At 38.1% G+C, this 20,150-nt stretch overlaps 2 protein-coding genes across 3 annotated transcripts in view; one reads left to right on the forward strand and one right to left on the reverse strand.

The window, feature by feature from the left end:
* Positions 1–121: 121 nt before the first annotated feature.
* On the forward strand, positions 122–2,542 carry LOC123870680. The gene is made up of 2 exons (XM_045914048.1): positions 122–686; positions 1,640–2,542. Exons 1-2 carry the CDS (start codon positions 278–280, stop codon positions 2,272–2,274), a joined length of 1,044 nt encoding a protein of 347 aa, XP_045770004.1. The 5' UTR covers positions 122–277; the 3' UTR covers positions 2,275–2,542.
* Positions 2,543–3,428: 886 nt separating this feature from the next.
* The window catches only part of LOC123870675 (GPI transamidase component PIG-S), a 47,440-nt gene continuing 30,718 nt past the window's right edge, over positions 3,429–20,150 (reverse strand). For both annotated transcript variants that reach the window (XM_045914042.1, XM_045914043.1), the window contains exons 2-11: positions 11,180–11,270; positions 9,479–9,618; positions 8,772–8,984; positions 8,234–8,431; positions 7,528–7,628; positions 7,004–7,181; positions 6,228–6,400; positions 5,354–5,495; positions 4,665–4,869; positions 3,429–4,369 (exon numbers count right to left, since the gene is read on the reverse strand). In XM_045914042.1, coding sequence (XP_045769998.1) covers positions 4,255–4,369; positions 4,665–4,869; positions 5,354–5,495; positions 6,228–6,400; positions 7,004–7,181; positions 7,528–7,628; positions 8,234–8,431; positions 8,772–8,984; positions 9,479–9,618; positions 11,180–11,270 — 1,556 coding nt within the window. In that variant the 3' untranslated portion in view covers positions 3,429–4,254. The remainder of the gene's footprint in view (positions 4,370–4,664; positions 4,870–5,353; positions 5,496–6,227; positions 6,401–7,003; positions 7,182–7,527; positions 7,629–8,233; positions 8,432–8,771; positions 8,985–9,478; positions 9,619–11,179; positions 11,271–20,150) is intronic.

Below are 20,150 nucleotides of genomic sequence, written 5' to 3' on the forward strand. Positions count from 1 at the left end.
AAAAGAGGATTTCATTCTATGGTACGCCGGATTGACGATTGATAAAAATCGATTTTATGAAACATTTTATCTATACTGTGGTAAATGTTTCCTACTTTCATTTTTACTCTGTAGCCGAAAAGGTTGACGGTTGGCGCGCGCGCGCGAAATTCGTACCTGCATCGATATGCCACGACTCCACGAGCTCATCCCAAGCCCAAGCCCATGATATTGATCGCTCCTGAGGTTTCGCATCGCGGAGCTAAATACAAGTCATAATTGAATTAACTACTGAAAAATGAGTGTTAAAAACCCGCCAAACATGTCCCAGCGCGAGAAATTCGAGTTAATCAATTCGGAAGTGCGTTCTTTTTATGAATATTGCAAGGAGGCTGGTATGAGTGACGAGGAAATGGATTTGATTTGTCGCCCTTTGACGAGCGCTGTACGCAAAGCGACTATTAAGAGATGGACTCGAGGATTGCTTCTCATTGTGATGATTATGGCTATTGGTTATACTGTGAGTCAAACGGATACGTTCCAATGGCACGCGACGGCAATCACGAGGATTGCTTTGATCAAGTTATTGCCTATTTGGGACTGGACTCCGTTGTATTACAACAAGTGCTTGATTGAACGGTCCCAGCCACAGAACTTGGATAACGATTTGGTTTCGCCCACGGATTGTATTACTTGCGAGGCTATCAGTAAGTTCAATATTAATTTAAAAACAAATCGCACAAAATACCTAAGTTCTATAATGTTGCAAAAAATAAAAATTCAATATCTACTTAATTGAAAATGAAACACTAGTCCGGTCAATTAACATTAGCAGATTTTTATTTATTTTTAACACATTCACATAATAGTTTTTCATTTATCGAGCAAAATGTCAAAAAAAAAAAAATACCGCTACCCCCTTATCTCCAAAGTTTACCAATTGTAAAATCTGAATTAATTATGGTCAATAGAAAATATCTACTTTAAAAAATAAATAAAACCAACGCTCTAACTACCATGATTTTTTTAGGGTTCCGTATCTCAAAAGGAAAAATGGAACCCTTATAGGATCACTTTGTTGTCTGTCTTTCTGTCTGCTGTCTGTCTGTATGTCTGTCCGTCCGTCCATCCGTCGTGTCTGTCAAGAAAACCTATACGGTACTTTCCGTTGACCTAGAATCATGAAATTTGGCAGAAAGGTAGGTCTCACAAGTACAGGAATAAATCTGAAAACCGCGAATTTCAGGTTACATCCTTAAAAAAAAATTAAAATGCGTTTCAATTTTCACAGTAAGATAACTAAACTAAGTGGGGTATCATATGAAAGGGCTTTACCTGTACATTCTAAAACAGATTTTTATTTATTTTTATGTATAATAGTTTTTGATTTATCGAGCAAAATGTTGGAAAAAATTCGCGAGTACGGAACCCTGAGTGCGCGAGTCTAACTCGCACGTGGCCGGTTTTTTATATATTAACAATAGACCTTTACGAACGAAGTTAGTTTTACGGTTCGCTAACAAAAGTGATTCTTACCTATTACTTGTTCTGTAGTACGGAACTCTCAGTGCACGAGTCTGACTCGCACTAGGCCTGTTTTTATTGTCAAAGGCTTACTTGAATACACCTGTGCACAGCTAAACCTCATATTTTTTTCCAGAAACCATTGCCCGTTTATCAGACACAAATTACAACGAAGTTTTCAACCACCACCTCCTGAGAGGCGCTCCAGTGATCGTCACGGACGCTTACTACGACTGGTCGGTCTCCGAACTCAATCTAACCAACATAATATCAAACGACAACAGGTTACGCGACTCCGTACCTTGTCGTACCCTCACGAACCTAAGATTAGGCAAGCAGCCGATGGATTTAGAAGAAATCGTATCTCGAATAACCAATACGGACATCCCTAGCTGGTTCGTCCATTTCCAAAACTGTGATATCCGAGCGGTCAAATCATTTAGAATCCTAGCTCCTAGACCCTACTTCCTATCCCCACATATACCCCCATCTCATTTCAACTGGTTACTGCTATCTAAAAACTATGACACTCATAGATTTAAGTATTTGGAACTAGATATAGGATTAATCATAATGTCTCAGCTAAAAGGTAAGACGTATCTTCAATTGAAACCTAGGTCTCCATGTGAAGATGTTTGTTACACTTTGGATGTCCAGCTGAATGAAGGGGAGACGCTGGTTTTGGGGAACTCCTTGTGGGAGATGGAGTATTTACCAGCGAGTGGTGATAACGCGGCTATGATCACTGAAACTGACTGGGTTGAGTCATAATACATGTTTAATTGAGTGAATATTGGAATTTAGTGAGTTAAGATTGCATTTTATTGTAACTCTAAGGGTATATTTAAATTATGACTTATATGCATTAGGCACATAATTGTGTCCGGCCAAAAAATATGTACAATGCATTTGAACTAAGAAGGGCGCCGCCATAATATTCTTTTAAGTATATGGAATTAGTATGGATTGTCAACATTGCCGAAACGTACGGAATAATTTAACTACACGACATATTTTACCTATATGACCTGTCTTTATCAAGTATAGTGTAATAGCAAATTAAAATTATAAGGGATACTCATGGGGAGTATCCCTTATAATTTTAATTTGCTATTAAAATAATCGCAAATCTAAGGCGCTAGCGAAAATCATGTGTGAGGCAACTGTAAGGCTGAGCTTTGCTTTGCTCCGACTTAAGACACTATTAAAACGAGACAGCGTTATATCTATGACATAATTCCGTCTCGTTTTAAGTAAAAGTTAGGTCGGGGAAAGTCAAGGTCGCTGTATATATCTGCAGCAGCGGGTTGATTCAATAACTCAGTGATCAACACTAAATTAAATGACAGCCATCAATCTCATTTGACATTAGTTGATTCTACATTGCTGCTTCACTAAGTGATATAAAACTAGTTTTTCCTAGAAAACTTTCAATGGATTGAAAATATATGTCTAACGAGCTCGATGGCTACCATTCAGTGTTGATCACTGAGCGAACCCCCAGCAAATTCCTCCTACACCAATGTGTAAGACATATCACCTCCCAAGAAATTGTGATTCAAGTATTTTCTGTATTCAGTATTAATAATGACAAATCTTGTTGTAATTTGTAATTTTAAAATAATATTCACTTGTAGTGACATTTTGCACGTGCATAATATAAGGCGAAACGGCTAGTATTTTGGTCGTCATATTGAAATATTTAAGTAATATCATAATAATAAAAAAATGTTATAAATTAAAAAATTACGATAATGACAAAGTACCTCAATATAATATTATAATATATGAAGCAAAACAAATCGTTTTATTATCTAATTTGATTTTGTTTAACCTAATATTTTAAAATAAACATACTTACTAGGTATGCTATTCATTATTCTTATGGGTGGAATTGGTTGGGTTGATTTAAAGAAAATAATAAATATTCTTTTTGATAATTTTTATTTAAAACACAATTTTTTACATTAGCACATTTTATTTCATTAAAGCGGACCTTTAGACGATAATGTTATATCAATATCACTCATGAATACTGACGATTGAAAAAGTTGATTGACAAACATATAGTGAAGCCCAATGGACCCCTTACAATCACGAACGAAAATGCAAGCGAGGTCAAAATAGTAAAGAACTAAATCCACGCGAACGAAGTCGCGGGCATCAGTAGTTCAGTATTTTTTTGAAAAATGTTTACAATTACCCTGATTATCATTAACTCTTTGTTTGACTAGCTGATGCCCGCGACTTTAAGTTTTTAAGAATCCCAAAGGAACTCTTTCGATTTTTGTAAAAAATCTTTGTACTTTACTGAAAAAGTAGCCTTTGTCACTCTTCAGGTCTTTAACCATACTCATGCAAAAATCACGTTGATCCGTTGATTCCGTTGCGACGTGATTGAAGGACAAACCAACAAACAAACACACTTTCGCATTTTTAATATGGGCAGGGATGAGTAGTTAAAAATCGGCGACACGCAAACTCCCTGTCTTAAGAACACCATTCACTATTTCTATTTACTCATTCAGAATGTCTATGGTTTTTGGGATATTGTGCGACCGATAATATCAACACCAATATTATAAAGAGAGGCAAACTTCGTAAGTTTGTTTGTAGGAAGTAATCTCTGGAACCTCTAAGCTGATTTTGAAAATTATTTCACCAATAAAAATTTACAATCTTCCTAAGTGCCAATCTTCCTAGTTTGCCATACAATGCAATATAATATAGCACAGATAGTGATATAGTATTCTAATCAGTCTTCTCTTTATGCACTGGTTTGCCTCGGAACCAGAGCACCAGGTTCTTGAAGGACAAAACCACCGGGAACATTATTGGCAGGAACAACGGGATGTAGATTGCGTACCTGAAAAGAAAAAAAAAAATAGTTTTTTAAGGGTCGAGAAAAAATGGAACCCTTATAGGTTCACTTCATTATCTGTCTGTTAGGACCTGTCAAGAAAATCAAAACCGATAGGGTACTTGCCGTTGACTTACAATCATGAAAGGCAGAGAGCAATGTCTTATAGCACAATAATAGGGAGAACTCCGAAGACTGAATTTGTGGTAACATAAAAAAAAAATTGTAATGGGTAATCATTAGGGGCGCAAGCGAAGCGAGCACAACATTGTTATTAGAATCAGGTTAATTTTCCACTTACTTCTGGTCATCAGGGAAGTAGAGTAGCGCCAGTAGACTGGGCTCCATGAAGGCAGTCTCCGCCGCCAGAAAGGCCTGTTGAGAGTAGTGGTGGGCGGTGAGCAGGTCCCCCAGCCTCATCAGGCCAGTCGCGCGGTGGATACTGTCGACAGCCTGGTTGATGGATGCGCCTACTTCGTCGTTGATCACTATGTTGGAAATTTCACCTGTAAATAATTAGTTGTTTTAGACCCAGCACAAACAGAACTGTAAAAGCCACGAGCGGTTCTGCGCATACTAATACTAGCTAATGCCCGCAACTTCGTCCGCGTTGACTACACAAATTTCAAATCCCTATTTTACACTCTCAGAGGTTTAATTTTCAAGACTAATTTCTTAGCGGATGTCTACGTCATAATAGCTATCTGCATGCCAAATTTCAGCCCAATCGTCTAATAGTTTGAGCTGTGCGTTAGATCAGCCAGTCAGTCAGTCTTTATATATTTATACTAGCTGATGTCTAGTGTGGATTTAGGTTATTAAAAATCCCGTGGGAACTCTATGATTTTCCGGGACAAAAGTAGTCTAGGACACTCTCCAGGTCTTTAACTATATCAACGCACAAAATAACGTCGATTCGTTGCGGCGTGATTGAAGGACAAACCAAGAAACCATACATTTTATTTAAAACCCATAACCAGTGACTCTTACCCAGCAGTTTGGCAAGGGACTTCAAGCTTCTTTCAGCGGAAGTGACTTGCTCGAGGGTCCTGATGCGGAGCAGAGAATCCACTTCCCAGCGACGCGGGACTACGGATCTTAGTGTCTCCAAGTGAGCGCCTGGTATCTTTTCCTACAACCAAAGGCAATTCTTCAGAAAATGCACAACATCTTTGGGTTTTTAAGAATCCGTATTTCCAGAGAAAAAAGGTACCGTTATAGGATCACTTGAAGAAGAAAAGAAAAACTGATAATGAAAGGCAGGTAGCAATGTTTTTATAGCACAAGTAAAGGAGAAAATCCGGAGACCGTGAATTTGTTGTTACATCACAAAAAAGTTATTTCTTATACGATGGTACGGAACCCTTCACGTGCAAGTCTTACTCGCACTTGACTGTTTATATATACTCCTATAAGTGCTGAACCAAAGTGCTGCCGAAGTCCCGCGACCAAACTCAGGGAACATAATAATGTTCCCTGAGTTTGGTTTAACTAGAAGATGCCCGCGACTTCGTCCGCGTGTGTTTAGGTTCTTAAAGATCCCGTGGAAATTGTTTGATTTTGCGGGATAAAAAGTTGCCAATGTCAATTACAGGGACGCAAGCTACCTTTTATACAAATCGGTTTAGCAGATGGCTCCTAAGGAATCCCGCGGGAACTGTTTGATTTTCCGGAATAAAAAGTAGCCTATGTCTGTCCCAGGGGTATAAGCTAACTCTGTATCAAATTTCGTCAGAATTGGTTAAAGTGTTGGGCCGTGAAAAGGTAGCAGACAGACAGACAGACACACTTCCGCATTTATGATATTAGTATGGATGGTACCTGGTTCCTTCAGCGACATAAAAGCTTGCGCTATCTATCTCACCTTATCAGTAATGCCCAGCAGTTTCCTGAGCTGCGCCACGAAGGTGCCCATGATGAGTCTAACGTCGGGCGTATAGTGCTTCTGTTCGCACTCGTCCTTCGTGGGGCTGCCCAGCACCACGCCGCCCCACTTTGGCGACATGAATGCTTGCACTGTAGACATCACTCTGTCATCTGGAAAAAATCAAAAGGCTTTTAGAATTTAACCAAGAGTTTTCCACTCTTAAGAGTATGGTAGCGCCGCACCATAAGAGTTAAAAGGCTACTACTAATAAGCAAACCACCATACCGTACCATAAGAGTTAAAAGGCTTACACTAATAAGCAGACAGAACTCCGAAGATTTTTATCGTATATAGGTAAATACTATGGAGATCCCAGATCGTTCGTCATTTCTTACCGTACAATTGCTCTGTCTAGACTGCTTCGGAACCTCTGGGATGATAACATACTATACTATAAGCGTCAGTCAGAAAAGCAGTATTATTCAATTAATTTGAACAAATTATTGGTATGGCTCCCAAAACCTACGCGAAGAACACAAGTTCAACGAATAAAGGTTATCCGAGAGTACTAATCTAAATAAAACTAGTGGCAAAATAAATAATTTAATTAGAGCGTGATTGCTATCACAAAATCTAATTACCCAGTTTCGATCTAAGCACCAAAAATATGCAATAATCTTTACGAATCTCTGAGGGAGACTAAAATAACTTCTTTTCACGGATAGGGTACTTACAATAAGATTAGTTTAGGTATCGAGTCTATATGAACTCACTGTTGGTGTCGTATATAGCCAGCGGCGCCATGTCGCACGGCACGACATACAGCGCCAAGTTAACGGTAGGTTTGTCGGACACGTGTGTCGCAGCGCGCTCCTCTAGACGCGTCAGCAGCAACGGCAGTCTGTCGTGACGCACGGCAAAATGGCGACCCCAGGACGACGTATCCGGTGTCTTTTAATGGAAACAAGTAGACATTTTTCAAGTAAAATGTTTAAAAATAAATAAATAGGTATAAATTCAGATATCTTTGTTTCACTCGTGCTTTCTCCTCGCTCATAATTCGCGCGTACAAAACACGGCGCGTAAGAAATAAGCATTAGCGGATGGACGCGCGCTGTGATTAGCCATCCAAAAATAAGATTTCTGCGCAGGTACATCGGGTAACTTATAAAAGTAGTACTGTAAATAGCTGCTGCTTGAGAAAATGTTCGTTTTTGTACACAATTTACAAAAGAAGATCCAATGGAAATGGCAAATTTAATATAGTCTAAACTAAGAATGAAAAATCATTAAGTACCTCTTTGGTTTGGAAGTTAAAGTCCAATAGATGGAGCCACTGCGACTTGAGCGTGAAGTTGTGGAGATCGGACAGTTCGTCCACAAACGAACCAATGTAATCTGCAAAGTTTGATATTACTCTCTTATAGTTCAAACTTCTCAGTATGAAAATTCTATTCTTGCTGCAATTGCATTTTATCTATGGTTTTGCTTCACTATCGGGATTCAGTAATTTTTTTGGTAGTTTATATGAACTTAGGATCAAATGACGACATTTTTCAAAACCGGCTAAGTGCGAATCAGACTCGCGCACCGAGCGTTCCGTACTCGAGCATTTCTTCCGACATTTTGCACGATAAATCAAAACTATTATGCATAAAAATAAATTAAAATCTGTTTTACAATGTACAGGTAACGCCCTTTCATAATATGATACCCTACTTGGCATAGTTATCTTACTTTGAAAATTCTAAAGATTTGTTAATGAACACATATTAAATATTTTTTGAATGTAACGACAAACTCTTGTGCTAAAAGACCTATCTATCTGATAAATTTCATGGTTATAGGTTAACGGGAAGTACCCTATGGGTTTTCTTGAGAATCACGACAGACGGACGGACAGACAGACAACAAAGTGATCCTACAAGGATTCCGCTTTTCCTTTTGAGGAACGGAACTCTAAAAAAGGTTAAAATACCCTGTTAAAATTCTTAAATGCTTACTTTCAACAGCTTCCCCAGCAGTGAAGTCCACCGTCATGGCCTGCGGTTTGGGGTGCACCACAGACAACACCACATGGAACCCTTCCCCGCTCGGGAACCGAACCTGGCGCGCCGCGTCCGCCGTCTCTGACCTCGCGCCGTGGAGTACCGATGGCTCATATATCCAGTTCTTTAGGGCTTGGATGAGGGTTGGCGCAGCTATACGAACCAACCAAAACAAGTTGAAATAAAAAAAATACGACTTCCCTGTCATAATGATTCAAAAAAAAAAAACTATAGTGTCATTCGGGATGATGTAAGGATTCTAACGAAACCTCATTTTTCTTCTTCTTGTTGGTTTGGCACTTCAAGCCCTGTATCAGTTTGACCATTGCCGATCTATTCTGATCGCTACTGTTTAACGAAATCCCATACATTCAAGTCTGTTCAGGCATTCAGAAGTTATGGTGAAACAAAGAAACTCACACATACCACACATACACCCTGAAAACATAACACTCGTTTTACGGTGTTTTTAATTTTTATAAAGACTTGTTACCTTTGGAATCCCTAAAGAAAGCGATCCTCTCTCCTCCAATCCAAACATCCTGGAAGAGCGGTTTCCTTTGCACAACGTAGAAGGTGTTATGAAGCTTGGTGTCAAAGGCTGCTCCGACTTCCTCCAGAGCCTCCTGTTCGTCAGCTACGGCGTCTAGGGTTTGCCTCAGGTCTTCCGGAAGGATTTGCTTCCGGATGTTGAATTTTATGACATCTGGAATCATATTTTTCTTTTATTTAAGGGTTCCTTTCTCAAAAGGAAAAAAAGAATCCTTATAGGATCACTTTTTTGTGTGTCCATCTGTCGTGTCTGTCAAGACCCGTCAAGGGAATTTAAACCTATAGGTTACTTCCCGTTGACCTAGAATAATGAAATGCCAAAATGCCAAATAAGTGGTAGAAGTGGTGTACCTTAGGCCCACTAGTGGGACCACGGGTATCAAATAAGTGGTAGAAGTGGTGTATCTTAGGCCCACTAGTGGGACCACGGGTACATATAGTGATATACCATAGATCCACCAGAACGAAGATGGTGGTAAGTGGTATACTGTAGACCCACCAGTTGATCAAAGCGGTGGGACAACGGACCCGGCAGGAAAATATTACCAGTGCCTTCTGCATTGGTAATAATATCACCAGTGCCTTCTGCATTGGTAATATTCTTGGTCAAACGCAAACAGTTATCAATAAAGACACGAGGATGATTACCAGATTGTTCGAACTCCTTCTTCAGCAGTTCTGCGAGGTTGTTGGCGGTTTGCTCGTCATTGGCCAGCACCGTCAGCTCTGTCGTGATGTAGTGCGCCTCTGTATCGAATTCGCTGATCTTGTCGTAAGGCAAGGCAACTCTGGGGAGAAAGATCAATGAATACTATAAGAAATCGGCAAGCTGACGACCTCCCTGGCGCTATGTGTAGAGCGATGACATCCAAGAGACTGGTATCGATTGGATGCGGAGAATAGGCAGCGTAGGCGCTATTAGAAGGTACATGTCCAACAATATTTCACATATTGGCAGTTGATGGGGATGAATGATCGATTTTCGGAAGCATTTCGGAGGTCTTTATTTGGCCATTTCCTTGAGTTCTAAAGTGCACATAGTGGAGTTGGACCCGTACACCAAAACATAGTCTAACAGTCTGCATGTTAGTGTCAGGGAACTCTGATCTTGAACCTGCGCAGTGGGTGATATATCCATCTATTTGGTACAGGCATAACGCATAACTGTGTAGGTTTCTGCGGTAGTGGAGTGGTGGTACGGATGTGATGATGTGACGCGAGAGCTGAGTGATTCGTCAACTCGTGATACCTGTCACCTCTCCCGCACCGCTCCGCTACCGCAGGAAACTAAACAATTTATCTATTTCTCAAGTCAGTAGTGGTTACTTTAATGTTTAATTTAGACTTGTTACCTAAAAGTGTACGTCGAATATTTTTCGCTATCAATACTTTTTTATTGAGAGCTTAAAATACAAAGTATAGGTACATTACTAGCTCAAACAAGATAATTCCTATTCATACTCGCTCGCTTTATCTTTGACCGAGACGGCATGAAGGACACTCTACATCTCGAGTAGGGTTGCCAAAAACAGTTATTGTTCTCTTTTTTCCGTGCAAAATATGTAATGGATGCCAACAACACGCCCTCAAGAGACATGCAGTAGTTTGAGCTGTGAGATCAGACAATCAACCACTTTTTTATATATTTACAGGAAAAGGTGACTGACTGATTGACTGATCTATCAACGTACGACTCAAACTATTGGACGGATCGGGCTGTTTTTTTTTTTTTTAATTTTATTGCATTAATAGGCTTGCGCTTGACGACAATCATGCTTATAGAAGCAATGATGAGACCTAGATTGGAGCGCGCTTGCCTAGAAGATGCTTATTCACTCGTGCTTTGAAGGTATTTAATTTTAGTAAAAAGGCATGCAGATATTTATGTCGTAGACATTAATTTAGAAAAGATTTTGAAAATTCAATCCCCAAGGGGGTAATGTAAGAGTTTTTATGCCACGTATAATAAGTCGTGGGCATAAGCTAGTTCCAGAGATAAAGTGACAACCCTAGCATACGACGGAGAGTGATAATCCTGCGTGCCCCCAATTTTGTCACACGTCGTTATCAGTGAAAGGTCACTATCGCTTCTCACGTGGGGGACCTTATGACAATGCAAACTTAAGGTCAATATGAACTTTATGACTGGCGATAACTCCAGAAATAAAACTTGTTTATTAAATATCTGCCGATTACTGCAGCCCATGAACATTTGTAGTACCAGAGGAACCGCCAATGCGTTGCCGGCCATTTTCACTAATGGGCCTGGTAGAGATAATGAAGATTGGAGATAACATAAAAGCTAAATTAGAACTGTCATAGATCATAGATAAAACCGAAATGGATCACCTGTAGACTTCCGTAGTTTTCCACCACAGCGGCAGACCGATGATGAACAGCACGCCGACGAATGACGCGCTCGCCCACATACGGTTACCCTCTGGAACAAGAACAATTATAACTTTAGTAATTTTGGAAATAGCTTACCTACCTACGAACCGAGAGGACATCTCAGTTACTCAACAATATTTCATTCAGTATTAGCTGCTTTTCGATCGATGTTAATAAAGGTAATGGGGTATAATTGACCCAGTTTGAGGACATGTACCGAAATAGTTTTAAATCAAATATATTATTGTAACCTTTCTGTATAGTATTTAAATATTTGATTAAAATCGATGGGGGAAAGTTATTAATCATTGAAAATAGTAAAAATCAATAGGTTTTTCTTTCATGATACAAAAATTATTTGAATTTTTTCATGATTCCCATGATCCTCAACAACGCGACCTATGTTGGTGTAGGTATTTGAATATCACTTGTGTCCGCCGCCATGGTTTCCACACTAAAGTGCCCAGTTACCTTTAATCTTTAGTACATTACATAAAACCTAGATATTTTCCATTACCCAGCTAAGTAAACGTCGCGTCGTCACCTCGGGGTGTTGTCATTGCCAGGTCTTGGATTACCGCCGCGCATGGATAGTTTAACAAACATAACTCATTGTAAGCGCTAATTCGATACAGAATGCACACAATACACATATCCCTTACAATACCGGTTCGGATTTCGTTTAGGTACATTGAAACTACGTTCTTATATCTCTTCCAACGCGCCAAGATTTGTAATTGTGCACTTAGTATCGTATTAAAAGTGCTCTCCATGTCGAGCGTGAGAACATGCTATTGCAATCAACATGTAGGTAACTACTCAAATGCGAGATGCGTGATGTGCGAACAACGCAAATCGACGTTTGCTATCACATTATTTTTTTGCAAATTAACTGTCATTTATTAACGTTATTAACAAGCTAAAGACATTTGAAATTATTATTAGCCAATAGTTTTGCAATTTTGTAGTTTCTTACTCAAGTTTCTTACATGGTTCGTTTACGAAGTTGGCTCAAGCTTTTTAAATAGAGATGTTTCAAAAGTCATGAATTTCAAATTAACTATAATTTTACTATATTTATTGTTTTAGGGCATAAATAATAGTGAGATAAATCAATATCTGGCTTAGTTGTAAATCTAGAACAACAAATAATAGAATAATATGAAGACGTTATACGTTTGTATGGAGAAGCGCGTAAGAAGCGTACCCAGCCATGATTCTTCAATGAAGAGGGAAGTCACACTGGAGCTGTAAACTTTGGTCCTAGAAATGTGTCGATTTCGGAAAAAATGTTTCATTCATTATTACAGTCTCAATTGGCTATGGTATTTTTGCTGCAACAATGCATTTTAGCCAATAGCGAGAAAGTATCGGCCTATCGGTGTTTTATAGGATATATTTCGGAGAGTGTGCACAGGAACTTTTCGATCTTGTCCCCCCTTCACCATTTTACCACCGAACCGCAAGACGTCGGGCGAGTTTCCATCCTTATGTCATCGACATTCCATCTACACGCACGAAACGTTTTGCGTCTTCATTCCTCATACGCATGGCTAAGGTTTGGAATACTCTCCCGCGATCTGTGTTTCCTACCAATTACAATCCGGGTATCTTTAAAACAAGAGTGAATAGGCACCTTCTAGGTAAACGCGTCCCATCTTAGACCACATCATCACTTTCCATCAGGTGTGATTGTGGACAAGCGCTTGCCTATAGTGAATAAAAAAAAAAAAAGCTACCGCGGCGGTAGGGCTATTGAACAACATCGAATATCCACCTCTACATACATAGTATGAAATATACTTTTATTATATCTTCTGAATAAAATGACCCTTGACCAACTGGTTAGCCTTAACATGTCGCCCTATATCAACTCTACAAACAATAAATAACTTATAATAAACCCTATATATCTACTAAGGTCAGTAAATAATTGGTCTGTATAATTTTTAGGTCAGATACATGGTTCATCATAGTATGCAATATGCCTTCATTTCAAGCTTTGCAAGGAAACGTATAGTGGATTTTCAATGTAATTGCAAGTAGATTTGTCTTTATTGGTTATAGTCAATAATAATTGTAGACTCAATATAATTTTGTGAATTCGCGCGCCAAAAGCTTGTAGGGTTCCTTGTAAAATAAGGAATCCTTATAGATAGTTTCTTATAGTCCGTCTGTCCGTTTATCTATGTCTCACAGGATCCAAGAGCTGTTTTGAAAATAAAATAGTTAAAAATAACTTGTTACCGCTCGTGCTATGCCTCTGCATAATTCTTCTGCATATTTGAATTTTGAAAAAAAAAAATCAGGAGATTTCTTGAAGATGGAAAGCGAAAAAATATTTTGGTTTGTCCCCTCGAGTGATAGGTATTCGTAGCTTAGGTACCTCGTTAAAAAGGTATACGGATATATGATGCGTATAAAATGAGATCCCAATCGCCTTTTAACTTTCTGTGTCAACTGTCATATTAAAAGTAGGTATGATTTTAATAGGTACTTATTTTAAAGGTGAAACGTACTTTTGACACAGTTACAAGTGTAAATTAAAAATTTATAACACTCCCGACAAGTGAAGGTTACAGTAATTAGAAAAGAGCTCATAACTTTCAAACGGTTGAACCGATTTTCTTGGATTATAGCTAAGAAGACTCTCGATCAAGCCACCTTTCACACGAAAAAAATTTAATTTAAATCGGTTCATTAGTTTAGGAGCTACGATGCCACAGACAGATCACACAGATACACACGTCAAACTTATAAAACGTCTCTTTTTGGGTGTGGGGTTAGAAATGGCGAGTGAGTTCTCATTTTGTACGGATTATTTAAATCTTAAAATCGAAGTGACGTGATAATTTTTTCCCATCATCTCTCAACAATCTGATTGGTCGAGGCTCACACGTGTCCGCTCCGCTCTAATGGACAGGCGCCCTCATGCGAGGTATAGTATTTTTATTTATGACAGTATATAAATTGTGATTAATATGTTGTATCTACGTATAGGCACATACATATTATAACTAAAGTAGGTATGGACTTAAGTGTGAATTGGTCTCAATTACATCTCTCTGGACTCATTAACACCAATAACTCTTGACCCATCAGAATGGTATCAAGAACACGATATGACATCTTCTATATAAATATATCGTTTATACATCTGGCATTGTATGATTTCTATCATCTTTTAGTATTCACACATTTAAAGTGACCGGAGAGTACTCGTCTCGAACATTTGGAGGACATTTTCATACTAGCTAGACAGTAAAATCACAACTATTTTCTCTGACGAAACGAAAAAAATCATCAAAAAAAATTATTTAACACATTTCTTGAACTGGCTCAGCATTATTTATTTATGTTAGTTACCTACCAAACCCTATTTCAGGTCAAATTAGATCATCCTAGGCCAAACTGGTTTATTCTACACCTATCAGGATTCAGGATATATTAGTTAACCCCATAACTATCTAGTTCGGTCTTAACACTTTAGGTGTAACAAGGGTGTAACTAGATTTTGTCATTTGCGTCTAAATTGCAAGTGAAAAAAAATGATTTTGATCGCCTACTTTCGGTAGCAGGATAAACTGGTTTGGCCTTTTTTTGCCTGTTTGGCAGTAAACAGTTTAGCCTGAAGGCCTTTTTAGGTTTAATAGTCATACATTTCCGGTGATATATGGACAAGAAGATTTTTTTTCACAATTTAAGGTTTGGTAAGTAGGTACCATTGCAAAAAAAATCACGAGTGAAAGAAAATTCGTTTATTAACCAACGCAATGGTATCACAGACGAAATACATAAATATAATACTTTTTTAATACAGTTGCTCATTACATACTCGTGCTTTTTCTTTACCTTTCCCGCACTCGTGCTTTTTCTTTCCCAACTGTCAAAATATTAAAAAGAAAAACCAACCATGAAGTTTTTACTAAAAAAAATTCATAGAAGTTTTTATGATTCATGCAAATACGTATTTCTAATAAGAAGCTACTAATTTGTTTCAATATCAGATTTAATGATTTGATTGAATGAGTTTGGTTAGGTTTCATTTCATTTCATCTCATTAAATTTCATTTTCATTTCATATCAATAAAAAACTTCTACTGAAGACTTGGCTGTATGGGCATAGTTCCCTTTGAAGAAAAAAAAAAGCTCTGCTTTCTACGGTTGGCGCCATTTTTCAGAAATTTTCTTTGCTAGTTTAGTTGTTGGTTGCCTAAAATGAGTAATTTCGACCCTAGTTTTTTTATATCTATTAACAATAAAGTTGTTTTAAATTATATTAAATTAAGTTAGTTGAGTTTATTGTGTTTTTACTATTTTATTAAATTGCTTCATTTTTTCGCAACTGTATTAAAAATAGTCGTTCAGTACACGTGCGGAACCGTCATTGCAACTCGTTCCGACTGTCAACCCTCGCCTTCAGCTACGCCTCGGCTCGGGTAGACATTTGTCGGAACTCTTTGCAATGACAGCCTTTCCGCACTTGTAATGAAATATACTATTTTATCACAACCCAGGATGGGAGTATATGATAACTACAGTGACCCCCTTTCGGTTTCAGACCTCCTCCCGCTTTTGCAACTGACCTTGTGGAATTGATTAATATAACATACAATCAAGGAAGTTAACAACCGCATTCATCAATAAAAACCAAGTCGGTCACGCATTGGTAGCTCTTTTGATTGTAGATAGAGTTCACGGGCAGCGATGTCCATTGATTTATTTACCCAGATTACTGTGCAATTTTTTTATAGAGAAGTTGCGTTTAAAGATGAGTCAAACGTATAGGAAGCAAGGCGGTCATACAAGCTATGAAGGACCACTTCGCTAAGCATGGCATTCCAGCTCAATCGGTAACTGACAACGACCCTAGCCTATTGCTCAAGGGAATTTTCCGATTTCCGGACAAAATGGAGATTTCTCATATCACTACGTCACGCAACTATCTTCAAGCTAACGGCCGAAGTGAAAAAAGCGAACCAACCATGCCAAACATGTTAATTAAAGCGACTAATTCAGGATCAGACTTTTACTTGGTTTGCTGAACTTTAGTCCCATTATCTCGTGGATGCCAAGATTTTTAATGTCCCAATCTCCCACCCTACTACACTAGGCACTATAATCCAAGCCGTTTCAGTCAAACGTTAGGTAGGTAAATAAGTACCTGTAATTTGCTAATTCTTCGAAAACAAAAACTTGTTTGCCCATTCTAACAAGATCAAAATTCTCCTGAGCCCCAAGGATTAGCTTACAGATCTTTCGGGCAGTGAAGATAAAGACCTTTCTACAGACTTGCTACGAACTACGAACTTACGAAGTCTGGAACGAGGAAACACGCAAAAGAACAAAAGCTTAAAGCTCAGAGACGTGTTCTGAAGTGGAGACCACGTACCGCCACCGCCGCACGGTGGGGCAGTTTCGGGAATTAGCTGGCCATAAATCGATTTCTCAAAAATGGCCATTGACAAACAAAACTTACTACCTGAGGTAATTAAGTAGACACCGAACATAATGCCACCTCTCCATTCCTCTAATTAGGGGTGTTCACCATTTTGTGTCAGTCTAAACCTGAGCGTCACTCTAAGTGTTCATACTGCGTTAACTGATTCAATTAAAACGACTTTTTAAAAAGTGATTTTTATATGTTAGTGAGTTATTTTTGAAAAAAATCTTAATGGATTCGATTATAACAGGTAAGCGCCCATATATAACATTTATAAAAAAGTTTGAATAACGATAAAATAGATATTTTATGGCACTTGCAAAATAATGCTTCTGTTGCGGTCGAAAAATCATCTTTTAGATACTCAAAAAGGTTTTACTTTAACTTCCCACCGAGGCCCATCGGTTTTATTCATTGTAAATAAGAACTGACTATTATCCCTAATTGAATACATCGAGATTAGCTGCGGACTCCTGCGGAATCCATATTTTGAAGGCTATGAAGTACATAGCGGAAAATCGCCGTATTTCACAAATTTTTTTTTTTCGGTTTAAACCGGTTTTTATTTGCTTCCAGAATAGGAAGGCACTTTAGGGACTCGCACCGTAACACGTGGATTTCTTTTTACTAAAATGCAATAACAAGACTTGCCCGATTTTGATGCAAAATTGATTTATCTTGAGAGATATATTCTATCACAAGATGAATATTGTGATGAACAAAAGAAGGAAATTAAACATAATTTCTCACGTCTAAAGTCACAATTTAAGAAAAAATGGATCGAGTCACATAAAAAGGCTCATACTTTCATTCAAAAGAATGATGAATGGTTAAAAGGAACATACGAAATACCGAGACCTAAAAAGCTTTCTTCTGGTAGACCATCAAAGTCGTTTGAAGATTCAAGTGAGAGAAGTAAACGCAGACAAACACTCAAAATGCGTAGCACTATAGAAACAGACCACAAAACTTTATATTAAGTTGTATCCCTGGCACCCTATGTCTCCAACAATGCATAAAATCTTAATACATGGTGCAACTGTAATGGATCATGCACTTCTGCCTATTGGATTACTATCCGAAGAAGCAGCAGAGGCACGAAACAAACATTTTCGCCAGTATCGGTAAAATTTCGCAAGGAAATGCTCAAGGGAGCAATGAAATTATGACGGCCTTAATAGGTTGTTGCTAAGTTCGGATCCATTAATATCGAGCAAAACCTAAAAGAAAAAATGTGCCTCATAGCAAAGAAGCGTTGGAAATGCTTATTTCCGCTGAACTCAACACAGCAGAATGTCCTCATGAGGAATCTGAACCGGACCATCTTGACAAGGATGAATTGAGCTCTAGCTCTGGTGAAGACACTTGCGATTGATCTGAATCACACTATGTTTATTTTTGTATTTTTTTATTTACCATTGCATCTTTATTTTCTTAGTTTTTGTTTTTATATTTTCTAAATTTATCATAATCACGATTTTAATTTACTATTATAGTTTTAGTGTTTTTAGTTTTTTACTATGTTTTATATAGAAATAAAATCTGTTTTGGCATTTTATGGAATTATTTGTTTTTCGCGTCAAAAAACGTTTGTTTCTCCTTCGCGGTAAAACCGATTTGGCTGAAATTTCGAATGAATATAGATTATGCCCTGGGTTAGCACATAGGTTACTTTTTATCTCAGAAAATCCATGGTTTCCACACGATTTAAATCAGAATTTCGACAAACAGCATTTAAAACCAAAATATACGCAAGCGGGGTCGCGGGCATCAGTTAGTTTTAAAAAATAAGTTCCCAAAATACTAAAAAATATAATTTAACCTATTTACAACACATATATGGGAGAAAATAATATTGGCCGCCTAATTCCTGGATCTGCCCCACTGTGCGCCGCCTGGCTCGATGATCTGAAGAAGGTGGCGGGAAGTGGCTGGATGGGGAAGGCGGAGGATGGTGTTTGGTGGCGCGCTCTTGGCTTGGCTCAAGGCCATGTGGCCCATTGTTTCTCAAAGGGACCTCTAAATAACAGTTCAATTTTAAATCACTATTGCATCATCCTCGTGAAAATTTAGGATCGGAGGTCGAATTTATCGTAATATAAAACTGTGATACAATTGGTCGCCTTTGATATATTTATAAACATACGTTTCATGTGTTGTTCAAGGACAGATAGATCTTAATATGAATTTCTAAAGCTTTAGAGAGTCATAGAAAACCAGGGCCCTGTTAAGATAATTAACACGGGCTATACCAAATCATATAAAACAGGCTATTACTAAATTATTTAACCAGAATTTCATAATGAGTAGTCAGGAAGATTCACATAATGAGTAATGAGAGTTAAAAGATAAGCTATCTATTGTATTATTATCTTTGAAAAAACACGAACAAGATGTATCAAGCAAGATAAGTAGGTACATAATTAGGATATTTGCAGTTTTGCTTATATAGCTACCAGCTTATCTCCTTTATATGTATAACTGTAAAACTTGACTAATCTTCTCGTCCCATTAAGCTTGTGATACCACCTTTTAGGGTTCCGTATTTATAGAGAAAAAAAGGAAGGACAGACTCGGCGTGTCTATTGCTACTCCAATGCTGACGAAATCATGGGTTTTCAATCCATCCTTACTGATATTATGAATGCGAAAGTGAGTGTCTCTGTCTGTTACTTTTTCACGGCCCAATCGGCGATTAGGCGGCTCTATTAATCGACATTAAACAGTGTTCTATAGAAATTCCTGCAAGACAATGGACCCACCACAACTGTGACAAAACAAGTTTTTAACCAAGATTAAACTTGTTAATCTGTCTGTCTGTGACATTGAAGCTTCCAAACAGATGAACCGATTTTAGTTTCAAAGAACCGCGTCCAAAGTTTTTATCTGTGGTAAGCCAGACAATGCCCATTTCCAAATGATAGGAACCTTCACAAATCATTTAGAAATGCAAGGTAAATAATGTGTTAAAAAATATACACAAAATATCACGATTATCTTATTAGCGCACCTTGTGAAATATCTAAACTGTAAATTCATTTTCACGATCTTGCACTAAGCTCGAAAAGTGATAAAGTAAACGGCTTACAAAGTAAGGTTATAGGCTTGGCTAGATGCTAGGATATTAGCCCTGTTAGGCTGTGTGCTGTGGTGATTTTAAGGGTTCCGTATCCGAAGGCTGCCAGCGGAACCCTATTACTCAGTCTCCGCTGTCCATCCGTCTGTCTGTCTGTCAGCGGGCTGTATCTCCTGAACCGTAATAGGTAGAGACTAGAGAGTCGAAATTTTCACAGAATGTGTGTTTCTCTTGCCATTATAACAACAAATACCAAAAACATCAAAATAGAAAAATTAAAGTGTTATTTCTGGTGCGATGGTTACGGAACCTTTCGTGTGCGAGTCCGACTCACACTTGAACAACCAAAAAAAAAAAAATTGCAGCAAGGGATTGTTTAATATTGTTGGCACGAGTTTTCGAAAAATTAC

The sequence above is a fragment of the Maniola jurtina genome, chromosome 13, assembly GCF_905333055.1.
Source record: "Maniola jurtina chromosome 13, ilManJurt1.1, whole genome shotgun sequence".
Lineage (NCBI taxonomy): Eukaryota > Metazoa > Arthropoda > Insecta > Lepidoptera > Nymphalidae > Maniola > Maniola jurtina.